This window comes from Podarcis bocagei (genome assembly GCF_964188305.1).
Source record: "Podarcis bocagei genome assembly, chromosome: 2".
Taxonomy (NCBI): Eukaryota; Metazoa; Chordata; class Lepidosauria; order Squamata; family Lacertidae; genus Podarcis; species Podarcis bocagei.
Window position 1 is genome coordinate 95,099,289 of NC_138126.1, and position 14,789 is coordinate 95,114,077.

At 43.1% G+C, this 14,789-nt stretch overlaps 2 protein-coding genes across 2 annotated transcripts in view; one reads left to right on the forward strand and one right to left on the reverse strand.

Annotated features, from left to right (window-relative positions):
- Nucleotides 1-138: 138 nt before the first annotated feature.
- On the reverse strand, nt 139-14,106 carry HEXD (hexosaminidase D). The gene is made up of 13 exons (XM_081185403.1): nt 13,998-14,106; nt 11,951-12,085; nt 11,171-11,280; nt 10,524-10,611; nt 10,050-10,214; nt 7,592-7,775; nt 6,492-6,563; nt 4,784-4,979; nt 4,061-4,143; nt 2,922-3,000; nt 2,663-2,764; nt 2,084-2,173; nt 139-667 (listed from the first exon to the last, which is right to left on the reverse strand). The coding sequence occupies exons 2-13, from the start codon at nt 12,047-12,049 to the stop codon at nt 499-501; spliced, it is 1,437 nt and encodes a 478-aa protein (XP_081041529.1). The 5' UTR covers nt 12,050-12,085; nt 13,998-14,106; the 3' UTR covers nt 139-498.
- A 96-nt stretch (nt 14,107-14,202) lies between these two features.
- The window catches only part of OGFOD3 (2-oxoglutarate and iron dependent oxygenase domain containing 3), a 39,395-nt gene continuing 38,808 nt past the window's right edge, over nt 14,203-14,789 (forward strand). Inside the window, exon 1 of the mRNA XM_081185443.1 lies at nt 14,203-14,383. Coding sequence (XP_081041569.1) covers nt 14,292-14,383 — 92 coding nt within the window. The 5' untranslated portion in view covers nt 14,203-14,291. The remainder of the gene's footprint in view (nt 14,384-14,789) is intronic.

Genomic DNA, 14,789 nt, shown 5'->3' on the forward strand with positions numbered 1-14,789 from the left:
CAGCAGGTGTTGGGGCCAGAATTTGCTTCTTATCTGCTTTGGGCAACTTATTTCTGCTTCCTTCTTGAGAAATCTGTTCGAGGGCATAATGAGGCTTCCCCAACACACCAGTGGAAATGTTCAAAGGATACTAATAAATGGATTGTGCAACTTTTTAAAATTTTATTTAAAGTGTCTGTGCACAGGTTTTTAAATTGTAAAAGTCTGCAATCAATCTTAACAAATCCATGAGAAATCTTGACGCCTGCTCTCACTTCTACCCAGCGCGACTCTACGCACACAGTTGATTGCTGGTACATTTTCAGAAGAAAGGGAAAGACCCGAGGCAGTAGGTATCTCTTCAAAATTTCTTTTTAAGATTAATTCCAAGCCTGTTAGTGCAACAGACTCATCTCTGCACGTGAAGAGCATCTCCCCGGCGTACACATGCTAATCTAGCTGCATAATGCTAGCTGTACCATGCTGGGCTTCAAATCTGCAAAGCTGCCTGTAAGAGTACTAGGATAATTCCTGTATTGCTCTGTCCAGATCATCGACTGTTCCCTGTAGTCTTTGCAGGCTGGGTTGGACATTCTCCTCCATCCATTCTTCTGCAGCAGATATAAAGAATGTCTTTTCCATTGCTGTTTGGAGCTCTTGGGTCACAGTAGTCCACTTGGTCAAAAGCCTAAGAAGAAACCGGCAGCAGAATTTAATATATTGCCATGTGATGTAGACCTAGCTAAACCAAAGATCAGGCTGATTCTTAAGAGATGTTAAAAGTTACTGAAGGCTACATTTAAAGGTTCTACATCCTGTGGGAAGAGGGAGCCTTTCACAATACTGCAGAGAGCTAGGGGGTAAAATCCAGTAAGGAAAACTACTTGAACACACACACACACACACACACACACACACACACACACGAGACATATATAATAAGATCCCACTATTGTATTTTTTAATATATTTTTTTGCAAATACAAAAATCTCTACAGCCAAATTAGCCAAAGTCACCAGCAGCTAAAACCATAGCACCTTTTGTGATCATAAAATCAGGTTAATTTTATGGTCTAGAGGCAACACACCAGCAGTAGACAGATTAGCAGGAGATTAGTTTATGCTAATATAGCTCGTTTCACTACAGTGGTACCTCGGGTTACAGATGCTTCAGGTTACAGACTCCGCTAACCCAGAAATAGTACCTTGGGTTAAGAACTCTGCTTCAGGATGAGAACAGAAATCGTGTGGCAGCGGGAGGCCCCATTAGCTAAAGTGGTACCTCAGGTTAAGAACAGTTTCAGGTTAAGAACGGACCTCCAGAACGAATTAAGTTCTTAACCCGAGGTACCACTGTATTGTATTTTGTAAAGTGGGAAGAGGGATTGGATGAGAAAGTCACTGCTTGTAGAATGCGGGTTAAAAAGTGAAGTAGCCTATTCACCATGACTGCTAAAAGGTTTCTCTAGTCTCAGGACTTCTTGCTATACCCCTGCAGCTCTTAAATGTTTTTTTTTTTGGGGGGGGGGAGCTGCACTAGAACTAGAATTAACACAATTAATGGCAATACAGTACAAGAGACTAATCTTTACCTATAGCAAGGCTTCATTGCTGGTTACATAATGTTTATAATATCTATCTGAGGGTAGGGGTGATGTTTGTTAACCAGTCAGGAATGCTACTTCCCCCTTCCACCATGTATTCTTAAATACGTTTAACAAAGAAGCATTTTCACTAGTTTCTAGGGGAGTGGCTTTTTTTAGTACTACTCTGAGCCTTTGGCCTTAGTAACTCGAATATTTGTGAATAGTCCATTACTTCACAGCAGTTCAGCCAATGGTTGGAGTGGCAGGAAAACAATAAGGTTTTAGATCTATTTCCTTGCTTTGGTGCTGTTGGTGTTCTAATAAAGTAACGATTGACTATTTGAGCATTTGTGAATTTGAGTGAGTGAGGTACTTAAATGCACTGTCCAAAATGGCATCCTCAACATGGAAGTTTCTAACGCCAATTGTTAAGAATAAGATCATGAACTTTTAATATCCCTGTCCCAAGATAATCTTCAAAACACAAACTTTGCAAGGAATCAGAGATTTTTAGTTACCTTAGTGCATCTGGCTGAAAGTGATGAATCATTATGGGATGGATCTTCTTCCTCTTTCTGTGGTAGGGGCTGAACCAGCCTGTGACATACCTAAAAGTGATAAGCCATAAATATATGTGGGAGGGGGAGTATTGGTTTGTTTTCATTTTTATTACATATCTTTTGTTCTCGTTTTGTATTTTTTTATGTTGTGAACTGCCCTGTGATATTCAGATGAAGGGCAGTATACAAATTTAATAATAATACAAACATAATTAAAGAACATATGGGCGTGAATGGAACTGAAAAGCTACAAGGCAGACTGAGATATCACATACTGTAGGTCCAACTGTAAGATTTAACATTTATAAGAGTAGTAACTCTTTAGCATCATGTAAGCATCTAGTAACAAGTGCAGTTAGGATGGTTAAAACGATATGGTGGAATTCCCCCCCCCCCCCAGTTCTTGCTTATGCAAGGAAAAATAACTTTTAAGTCCTTAAGTTAATACACAGTAAAAAGATAAAACATTTTATGTGGCAATAAGATCGATTATAGCTCTACATGACCGAGTGTCAGCTCCTCCTCTTTGTTCCTCACCTGTTGTTTTCCAGAAGTTCATCCACTGAGGACTTGAGGTAGAATGTAATTTGTGTCACCAGTGAGAGAATTTCACTTCCCGGGAAAGTCCCTGAGATGTCACTGTTCAAGAAGAGAATTGGGCAAGTGTGAACTTTGTCCCTAACGTATTGGGCCTGATACCCATGGGGCCTGAAAGCGAAAGGGGCTTGCACATTCCCCACTCCCCGTAATATTGCTGCCAGAAATGCTGTTGCAATCTAGAAGTTGGGGCTATTACCTCATATAAGTGTCTATTTCCAAACTGGAGATCCCCAGGGATTTTTCTACATCTTCTTTCACCTTTTCTGAATAGCCACCTTGGGAGGACCAAAGAGAGAGGAATTGCTGCTTTTGTTTTAAGTGTAAAACCTTAAACGGGACACAAAACTGGCCTAGTGATGTGTGTGTGTTCCTGCATGTATAAAACCCACTGCTATTAAAGGATGAAATTATGACCCTAGGTCACCCAAGTTTAAAAAACATTGTGATTCCTAGTGGTCTTAGAAGGATTTGTATCATAAAGGGTAGGCTAGAAATCATTGTAATAGGTTTCATAAGTTAACGATGGCTCAGAACCCAGCCAGCTATTTAGAACGGAGAAAAGGCAGCCTAGTTTTATATAGATAGGTGGGTTTTGATTTTAGGGTATGATCCTGAGCATACTTTTTTGAAATCAAGTTGCAGTAAAGCTGATGGGACTGGGGAACACAAAGCTTTTGCCCAGCACCACACCTTCTGAAGCTTTTCCTTTGGCCTGTACTATCCAATGTTGCTACCTTGTGGCAACTCACTCATAGCCTGGTGCTTGTGACTCAAAATGTTTCCTCAGAGGAAAGTCTTAACAAGTTAGTCTGCAAGCCCACCTCTGCCTTAGTTGAACCAGCCATGTTTTATGGAATCTCTAATAGACAGAGAGATTATAGCTTGCAGAGGCGGGTGGGTGGGTGGGGAACGGACACAAACATAAAGAACTGTTTTAACTACTTAATACTGTTATGTATGGGCATTAGTCACGAAGTATGCTTGACTGGTCTTAGCAACTATTATTATCTAGTAACCAGTACTGATTTCAGATGTGAAAGGCTGAAGGTCATGAAGAGTCTGGACTCCTTCAGGGCAAATCACTTTTGCCACTGAAAAAAGAATACCTCAGGTTCTTGTTAATCACGACATGAGACAATGTATGAAGTAAAGGAACTTGGCTACCCATTTAGAGTATAGCTCTAATATATTCCTGGGCAATTAGGGGAAAAAATGAATTTAAGTTAAGCAGTTATTCCAAAGGAATGTACAAATTCTGATGCTAATAATCTTGCAGTGTTTTCAGGATCCTGTGCACATGGTTTAGATCTGACTGAGGAGAGAGTAATTCTATACCGTTCTTTAGTGCCTGGAGACATACGGCTAATGATGGGATTCCTACAGGCAGAAGCTCGCACAGAACAGAGAAGTGGTCATACCTAGAGAAGAAAATGCAGAGCGATTCAGTGAGAGGCAATATAAGCAAGGGACTGAAGCGGTGCAGGCATCTGCAGTCGCCCCAGAAACTTTAGGAACTTTATTAAAACGAATCTATGGAGCCCACAGAATGTAAGGAATCTAGCTGCATGTGCTTTTCCATCATGATGCATCTGTGACAGAAAATGGAAAGTTCAGCAGTTTGAGTAAATGCTGCACCTGTATATAAACTGAATTTGAGTCATATGATCTGTTCCTCTTGCAGAACAGTTTATTCTTTTAGGATGAAACGATGAAATGAAAAAGGAAGTCTGGGACTTTAAAGAAGGTGGGGAAGGAGTTGGGGCAAAAAACAGAAAAGAAAATGTAAGGCAGGATCCACAATGGGGTGGGAAGCAGAAACAACAGAGGCCAATGGTGAGAGGAAAAGTTCCTCCACAAGCTGATGACTCTCCTTCTGTTTCTGAAATTTCTGCATTTTAAAGGCTTCGCCTCAGAATTTATATGGTCTCAAAAAAAGTGTGTGCTGTCCAAGTTCAACTCTTGGCTTCAGAATCCTTCTTAAGAGGAGAGATTCTGTAGTGTTCAATGTATTCATTAATGCTATCGCTCTCTTAATCCCCTTGTGTAACGTTTCATTACCTTTGCCAACCAGTCAGGATGATTCCTTGGATGATACCAGCAGGACTGCTTTCAGCCACTTTCAGCCACTTCTCATGGTTTTTAAGGTGGTGTCCAATGAGGGTCAGACACTGGTTGACTCCTGTGGCCCCTTTAAAAGCACTAGCAAACCACAGCTTTGAGAAGTCACACTTCTGGTACTTTTTTATGAGAGTTGCTGGAAGTAAAGGGAGAGACAGGAAAGTCCACAGTTCAAGGGCAGTGTATAAACAATCTTCTGCTGATACACAACTGGGTCCAACTTGTACCAAGTGGAAAGAAGAAACTGGCAGACTTGTGATAAAAAAGGCAATGTTCCTAAATGCAGCTACATTTGCTAGTAAGACTCACAGATCTACAGTGGTACCTTGGGTTACAGATGCTTCAGGTTACATACGCTTCAGGTTACAGACTCCGCTAACCCAGAAATAGTACCTCGGGTTAAGAACTTTGCTTCAGGATGAGAACAGAAATCATGCAGCGGCAGCGCAGCGGCAGGAGGAGGCCCCATTAGCTAAAGTGGTGCTTCAGGTTAAGAACAGTGTCAGGTTAAGAACAGACCTCCGGAACGAATTAAGTTCTTAATCTGAGGTACCACTGTATAAGGATTATGTATGTTCCGTAGGGTCAGCCTCTTCATTAGCTAGAAAAGTTAAAACTACTCACAACCCACTTATTGTGAGGCAATGCTGAACCAGTCTCAGATTTCAATTACAGTGGAGAAAGTAATACATGGATTATTGTCCACACATTACTTTATCTGGTGTGCTCATGTTTAAAACAGATAATTCAAATGACCTAAATTAAAAATGATTAAAATGTCCTATGCTATTGTCTCAATGGGACAATTCTGCTTAGTATCCCCCCCCCATTCCTTCTTTGGGCGCTGAAGAATATCTACTAGTACTGTCTAAGCTCCTCTGTCTTCACGATAAGAAATAAGCCAGTGAGGAGGAATGTCAAACATCACTTGGCTGGATGTCAAAATTGTGCCTTCGGAATATGAATAAAAATAGCTTGTGATAAGTACATTCCACGTGACCAAACTGGAGTGACTTCATGCCACATCGCTATCATTTTTTCAAAGTACCCATAAGAATATCCAATCAACATTCCTTACTCCTCCCCGCCCCCCCCAAGTACCCCAACTTTGGTATGGTCTTGACATTTAAATCAAGATGGCTGCTCCCCGAATAAGAAGACAGGTTCACTCTCATTCCTTGACAATTTCCTGTTTCCAGTGTCTGCTGTTAAAACGTTTTCCTAAACTTTGCCACTAGCCACATTAGCATAGCTGTCAACCTTCCCTTTTTTTTGCGGGAAATTTCCTTATTCCAGTGCCGTTTCCCACTGCTATCCTGGATTGTTAGTTATCCCGTAGACTGTCCCCGGGACAGGTGAAGCTGCTGATCCCTTATTTTCGAGGCTGCTGATCCCTTATTTTCAAATCTGAAAGTTGACAGCTGTGCACGTTAGTTATATTCTACCTCCGCTGTCAAAGGCCATATGCTTCTGTGTACCAGTTGATGCGAATTGCAAGTGGGGAGACTGCTTGATTCTGTTCTGGTTCTGCTTGCAGACTTGCCATAGGCATCTGGTTGGCCACCGTGAGAAGAGGAGTTATTCTATACTTCAGACAGTGACTGAACGCATTTCCCTTTTTCAAGCAAAGTCACAAAGCAATGCAAACCTTTACTATCCACATCAAGGTCCGGGGAGTAGTCCCAGATCATCAGCTCTGCAAGCTGTGCTATCCCAGACTCTGGAAAGAAACAAATATGACTCATTGTATTTCTCAGTTGTATTTGTGTAGAGATTTGTATAAAGGAAATTGGTTGGTGATAATTTCAAACACCCAAAGACTTAAGAAAAAATATGTATCGAATTCCCAGTTCCTCCTAATGTAGTGGGCTAATGATAAAGCCCAGAACAAGCAGTACACTAATAAGACCGTAAGTGAGATCCAATCCCACAGTTCATTATTAAACTGGCACATAACTTTCCCTGTGATTCAACACAAAAACTGGAAATATTGGTACATTTATATCTTATTCAGATATATTTAATTAGGCTACGCTAAGCTTCTATTGTAAATTTTCCTGTTCTTCCTTGCCATTTTAAACAGGAGTACTTTAATATGTATATATTTGGAAAATAATTAATTAACATCAACATCAAACAATCTTTCCATTGATGGTTATAATCATTAACAGGTTTACATCCTATAATTTTAATGCAAATAAGTTCTATATCTTTTTGAATTTTTGATTTCTCCTGAATAATTAAAGTTCAAACCACAGAAATTTGACCTGGCATGGCTTTTTAAAATTAGTATTTGCACTTAGTGTTTTTAACCTATTAATTTTCTCTGAGGATTTGGATCCCGCAAAATACAGCACAGTTCTATGTGGACATACTGGATGAGGATACTGCAGCAAGTATATCCTTGCTGAGCACCCACCCAAAGTTGTTGAGCTTTGAAATTTTAGGGGAGCACCCACCTTCTCCTCTTCACTCCCACCGCACAGCCTTAAGGGCTGCTGGTATGCACCAAAGTGGTGCCGTAACTCAGTTCTGGTGAGTTCCAGCTGAAGAAAAGCCCTGGTGTTTTATTTTAAATGCTCAGAGTGCTTCTCTGTGGCATTTGAAAGTATCCACTCCCTCCAATAAAGGTGTCTTCCTTTCAATACATCTGAAGCTAACTCTGAAACCACAATGAATTCTGACCTGCCAGAAATGAATTATGTTGCTCATTTTTTCTGTGAGACTCCCTTTCTGGTGACAACATACCTCTCAGTGTTTTTTCGCTCATTCCCCTCAGCATGTCATCCCACACAATAGGTTTCACTGTAGGGTAGGCTGAGACTACATGGCTGGCCACGGCTTTCATGTGGGACAGGCACAGTTTTTCTATCGTATTTTCTTCTTCCTGCAGCCACTGTTTGGATTCTTCTCCTTCACCCAGATAATACACCTGGAGACACCAACCAATGCATTCTTCGTTTACTGCTATTCTGATAAGCACCATTTAGCAATTCATTTATTTTTCAGCACCAACAACATACTAGTTACTGGCCTGATTCACGTGTCGCATTAAGCTATAGTTTAAAACAAACTATGGTTTGATGTCAACAAGCAGCACGATGGTGTATGCTGTTGTCAAGTTCCCTCTTGGACCTCTCCCATTTCCAGTTCCTACTGTGCCATGGAGGAAGCAAGCAGGAGTCTGACTTGTCATGTTGTCCGAACCTGAGCTTGTGGTTTGTTTTCCTCAAAGCACACGCACAGAGCCATGGTTACCACTTGTGGTTTGTTTGGAAAGAAACAAACCATGAGCCTCGGTGTGGACGTCACAACAAGCCAGACTCTGGCTTGTTTCCTGGTGGCACAGTAAAATAAAGAGCAGAGAACTATATATTGAGTACTGCACAACAATATGAACCACCACACTGCTCGTTTGCACTTTGTTTTGATCTATGGCTTAATATGATGTAGAAAAACAGGCAGTTCTCTCACAAGGATATTCCTGCTCCATTGATGGCTATCACAGACTTTGGGCTGGAGCACACAATGCAGTTACTAAAGTTATGCCAATGAAAACAGTTTTTCCTTGACAGTGGATCACTGCCCACTCCATACTATTTAGAAGCACTTACTGTGCATTCAGGGACGCGGGTGGCGCTGTGGGTTAAACCACAGAGCCTAGAGCTTGCCAATCAGAAGGTCGGAGGTTCAAATCCCCGTGACAGGGTGAGCTCCCGTTGCTCAGTCCCTGCTCCTGCCAACCTAGCAGTTCGAAAGCACTTCAAAGTGCAAGTAGGTAAATAGGTACCGCTCTGGCGGGAGTTTCCGTGTGCAACTCTGGTTCACCAGAAGCGGCTTAGTCATGCTGGCTACATGACCTGGAAACTGTAAGCCGGCTCCCTCGGCCAATAAAGCGAGATGAGCGCCTCAACCCGAGTCGGTCATGACTGGACCTAATGGTCAGGGGTCCCTTTACCTTTACTGTGCATTCAGCCATCCCTGCTGAAGGTCTTCATGCCTGCTAGGCTAGTGGAATGAGGGCTATGTGCTTCAAAGCACTGGGTGGGGATCAATCACCCCAGGGGAGCCATTTTGAGTTGTATTCCCATAGCGACTGTATGCTTTATCTCCATACAACAGAAAGGAAAGGGGGGATATAGCTGAGAGAAATTAATGGGTGGTGTTTGAGAGTCAAGAGGCAGAGGAGGAAAGAGCACAGTAAACTCCCCCTCTGCCTACAATTTTCCAGCTAGCCTTTTTATAAACATTTCTTTGGAGCTAAAACAGGCATACAGGAGCAATAGCGCTCCTGGTGACTTTTACAAGCTGGTTTGGTGCACAGCAGTAACTTAAAGAAGTCTTTGGGATGCTGGCCTTGTAACCTGTGGCAAGATTATAATGCACTGCTATGCCCAAGATATTTGGCATGCCACTGCAAACACCACCTTTTCAGCATCTACAGTGATGTAACAAAAATGGCACATACATATGATTGGGTGGCTATCTCCTATGTGATAAGCACAAACACAAACCCGAGATAATTCACTGGTGGACATTCATTTCAGCAAGTCCACCACATCTACCACAGATTTCAATAGGCCCTATTAAAACGCAACATAAAAGGACCAGCTTCTGAAGCCAAATTCTTCCAACCTGATTTATTCCACTGCATGATTTATTCCAAATTATAATGTGTTGCTTCTAACAAAATACCTGACAATATAAAATAACTGCCCAAAGCTAGGAAGTACAAATGAACTGAAATCAGATCATGAATCCAAAGATTCACTCATTGCTCTGTACTCTAGGCAGCCAAATTCTCTTTTCCTTCCAGTGGCCCAGTGATGGCTGAGGAAGACATAGGGGAGCCCTTGTAAGACATCTGTGTTTATTTCCCTATCATAAAAACATCAGGAAACAGTCACGCAAGTAGAAAGGTTACCTTCTAACTATAGTAGTTACTAAAAAAAATGTTCAGTATGCAAAGCTATAAAGGCCTGATGCATTAAAAACTCATAGTAAGGATTTAAACACACGCACACACACACACTCTTAAGAACCAAAGAATTTCAACCTCTGTGCATGTGAATAAGCCAGTGTGGATCATGCTATGATGATGTTTATCGCGTGATTAAGAGAATTTGACAGCCCAGCATGTCCAGGGTCAAGGAAGACATCATTAAATGCACTGGAAATGATTCCAGCTCCAGGTCCCATACTATACCTCATCACAGCCGATGTGAAACCATCGAAGATCATCATGCAGTGCTACCACTTGTTCTATCATTGTGTTGACCAGCTTCAGGGATTCCTCTTTATGGGGATTCACAGTGTTGGGGAACATTGCCACTTCCCGTAGGTGACAGAATTCTTTCTGCTTTAGGACAAACTGCAGGAGAAGCAAGAAGTAATGGGTGTGGTCACCAAACTGAAGCAAAAAGGGTGACCAAAGACATAAGCAAAGGACTTCTGCAAGTGATTATAGATGCCCCAGTTGAATAAGCTAGGGCCAAGTAGGATGCATTATAAAAGCCCTTTACTGTACCATCACATGACCTGAAGTTGGATTGTGTCCCACAACTCTGCTCCACTACATTGGTTGCTACTGCACTACAGGTAGTAAAACAAACAGCTCCCCCCTTACCCAAAGCAACTCCCATCAAATTCAAGTGTGTGTGACTTGAATCCTGGCATTTACCTCCATATGTCCAAAGGTCTGGACCAGAGGGACAACCTCTAGCTCATGTAACTTTGCCAGCTTTAAAATCTCTTTAATCTCAGAGGAACTAGAAAACAATAGAAAACAACTTTGTTACCAATGGTATATTTCAACATGTTAAACATTTCACTGTTTATATACACAGGCAACTCCCTGTTTGTGCGAGGGTTGCGTTCTGGGTCATTGTGCACATAAGCCCATTCTGCCCTGTTCCATGGCAAAAAATGACACGTATGTCAGAGGCAGCACATCAGTCTGCTGTGTGCAAAATGGCTGCCACCTACACAAACACACATACACACACATATAGGATGTGCACTAACCACAAAATCCAGTTAAGACCCCAATTTGGAACACAGCCCAACTTGGTCCAACTGGCTGATGAGGTTTAGCATATCGAAATCTACTTTGTTATCCCCACCCCAAAATTGGGAAATTTTAAAAATGGCTATGGATCCTCCCCCCCCCCTTGAGGGAGGTATGGATGAAATTTACAGGCACAGTAGCAGTCCCAGCGCAGGTTAAACATGCCAAATTACAGGCAAATACATTCAGGGGTTTACGTGCAGGGCAGTTTTTATTCTGGTCAGCCAACTGCAATTAGAAAACCTTACTATCTACTTTACCTGTATGCGTCATTTGCTTGAAGTGGTTTCAGTTCCCCATCATAGGGGAACATATCCTCATATTCAAGGAGAATGCCATTTGCACCCAGGGCATGGAACAATGGGAAGATCTGTTGGTTGCACAAAACATGTGAAATATCCAGCTAGTGTGGAATTTAGTTTTGTAAAACATTAACACATCTTAGGGAATGCTTATATTGTTGTTTCCTGCTCTCGCGCGTGAGAGATAGCCCTGCTCCAAGCGTACTCCTCTACTCCAATCCCCTTTTCTTTCCTGTCATGTCTTTTAGATTACAGGCCTGAGGGCAGGGACTGCTTTAGCACTGACACTTGTAAGCCATTCTTGGAAACTTTTTTTTGGCTGGGGTAAAAATGCTTCAATAAATGCAATCCTTTTGCTGTATCTGAAACACTAGAATCTGTATGACATAGAATAGAGCCCTTTTTTTGTATGCCTCCTTAGGGTAGTCCACTAAAGCCTGTTACTGCTCATCTTTAAATATTTATTTTTAATTTTTTTTAATTATGCAGTAAGACACCTTAGTTTTCACAGCAAACATTATCAGGAAGTGGCAGTTTTAAATACCCCTGCTTTAGGGGGTGAAGCAATTGAATCTTTTCATATTGGAGAACAAGACAGAAATGCAATTAAACCTACAACTCAGACTACATGGAACAAGGTAGTGGAAAAACTAAACTCATTGGATGCAACTAAATTCAACCAAATTAACACCAGCAGAGATTTAAATCTCTGATTTACATAGACCAACATTGTGTTACCTCTGCCAGGTATGAGACCTTTGGTGGGGCTCCCTTGAGATCTAAGTGCACCAGGTGCAGTTCAAATGGAGAAGAAACCATCACTCTGTTTTCTTCCATGTTTCAGATGTGAGTAGCAAATCCAAGTGCTTATACCTGGAAAAGAAGGAAAATTGTGAAGAGACTCATTTACTCACATAACTGAACAAGAATATAAAAAAATGGAAGCCTCCCATGGAATAATTGGAACCAAGATGAAAATCTGGTTCCTTATAAATTGCATATTCTTTATTTTCATATAGGCAATAATCATTACTGTGATATACACACTGTTGTTAATTACTTGTATACTGCACCTTTCTTCCAATGAGTTCAAGGCAGTGCACATAGCTTCTGCACCATTTTATCCTTCCCTATTCACTCTAATGGATGTTGTTCATTCCCATGAAAGAGAGGTGCATATGAACATTCTCTTACTTCAGCCTTTCTGGGTGATCCCTACATGTCAAAATAATCTGAGCTGCAAACTAACATTGAAGGAAGGAAGGAAGGAAGGAAGGAAGGAAGGAAGGAAGGAAGGTCCCATAGCTTATCACTGTACCACACACATCATCACACAATAATAAAAAAAAATTATTTATACCCTGCCCATCTGGCTGGGTTTACCCAGCCACTCTGGGCGGCTTCCAACAAAAGATTAAAAATGCATTAAAACATCAGTCATTAAAAACTTCCCTAAACAGTGCTGCCTTCAGATGTCCTCTAAACGTTAGATAGTTGTTTCTTTCTTTGACATCTGATGGGAGGGTGTTACACAGGGCGGGCGCCACTACCGAGAAGGCCCTTTCCCTGGTTCTCTGTAACCTTGCTTCTCGCAGTGAGGGAACCGCCAGAAGGCCCTGGCGCTAGATCTCAGTGTTCGGGCAGAACGATGGGGGTGGAGACACTCCTTCACTCACTCACTCACACTTCAGCATTGTCTCTACTGACTATCAGTGATCATTCGAAATTTCAGAGAGGGTTTGTCCCTACCTGGAGACGCCAGAAATTAAACCTGGGGCTTTCTGCATGCAAAGCATCTACTTTAGCACTAAGCTATGGGTTATCCTCAAAAGAGGAAATATTTAAAACAACGCACAGGCAACAACAAGGTCACCAATAAATCCAAGTCCACGTATGATGATGCAGGTAGATACTGTGTTTAAATGTACCCTTAACTTAAATATCCATCAATGAAACTGCTAATTTTGACTGCAAGATGTCAAGTGAGCATTCATGCAAGATGCAGGGGCCAAGACAGTGTGGCATCTGCCCGTTCCGTTTTGGGATCAATTTCAGCACACGGGACAGAAAAGACCCCTTGCCCCACCACCCATCAATTGACTGGCTAAACACCCTGGCAGCAAAACAAGTTTCCACCTAAAGCCAAGCCCTCCCAGCTGCCACACACGTGACCCTCCCCCCTCTCCTACCCAGACGTGGCCCATCAGCCACGAGACACGTCATGGGAAACGGCAACCACAGCAATTTAGGATTTAGGTTTGATGAGGCCCTAAGCTACTGAAGGTAATGGGGCCCTTTATATGTCCAGCTGTCCTTTGTCAACAACAAATTGTCGCTGGTTTTTGTGTTGAATATATGCTATATGGTAATTTATGGACCTAACAGGTATCTAAACCATTTGCACATGCAGAATGTAGGCACCTTATATATATAGAAATGATCAAAGCAGTGATATTTTAGGGAGCAGGTGAGGCCCATTACTTATATCACAGGAGCCTACACAACACAAAACACTGCTGCTGTATGTAGGTTTTATTTTATTTTTTATCTTATATTTTGGAAATGTACATCCAGTTCTTGTTTCTTTAATTTTTTGGGGGCCCCCCAAGAGAGTGGGGCCCTAAGCTATAGCTTGTTTAGCTTATACGTAAATCCTGCCGCAGGTCGCTCAGGCCCAAACATCCTTCGGCTCGGGCTCCCTCTCCTCCCCCGGGGAGCTGCCCCTCTTCGCCGCGCGCGCCAGCCCACCTTCTTCCACAACAATAACAACTCCGCTCCTTCTCACCTTCGCTCCTTCGCGCTCCATTCCGCCTGCAGCCTCGATTAATCTTCCCTGCCCTTCCGCGCTGCTCTCTCTTTCCGTCATCGCCTGCTCCTGCCTGCACATTCTTCCCTCTGTAGCTTCCGCTCCGGGAACGGAGAATGCCGATTGGTCGCCACCTTTCCCCATCTCCTCGGTGTCTCGCTCTCGCGCTCTCCCTCCCTCTCTCCCCTGCCTTCTGCTCCCGGCTGCTTGGAGTGGAAGCTCTGAGGCTGACACATCCTCGCGCCCCGTGCGCAGCTGCTCAGTTCCCGCGCGATGGCTCCGCAGCGGCGAGCGGGTTCCCGCACTCCGGAGAGCGGCGGGGCTGGCGCAGGAGCTCGGGCGGAGGAGCGCCGCCGTCTCAGCAGGTACCTCCTTTTGTCCGGCGAGCGCCGCGTGGCCGCTGCCGGAGGGGACCAAGGGTTGCGAGCTGCAAGCGGAGTCAGGAGGGTGCGCGCGTCTTTTGTCCTCTTCTCCCTCCAGGGGCTGCGCTCCCGGGAGAGCGCCCTCAAACCTTGCCCCCCCCCCCAATGCTAAACGCATGGTCCTCATCAATGCCACCATCCTGCCCGTATATCAATAATGTCATCACATTATTGATAGGTAGGGAGACACTTTTTCCAGTTGGTTTGGCTTCGGAGTGTGTGACTGCGATCCTAGCGTGCTAATCTAGGAGCAATCTTCTGATGAATTCAATGGGGCTTCTTTTCAAGTAACCCTGTGTGCATGGGGTTGGGGTTGTGTTGCGTGTCGGCGCAGGGAAATCCATCCTGA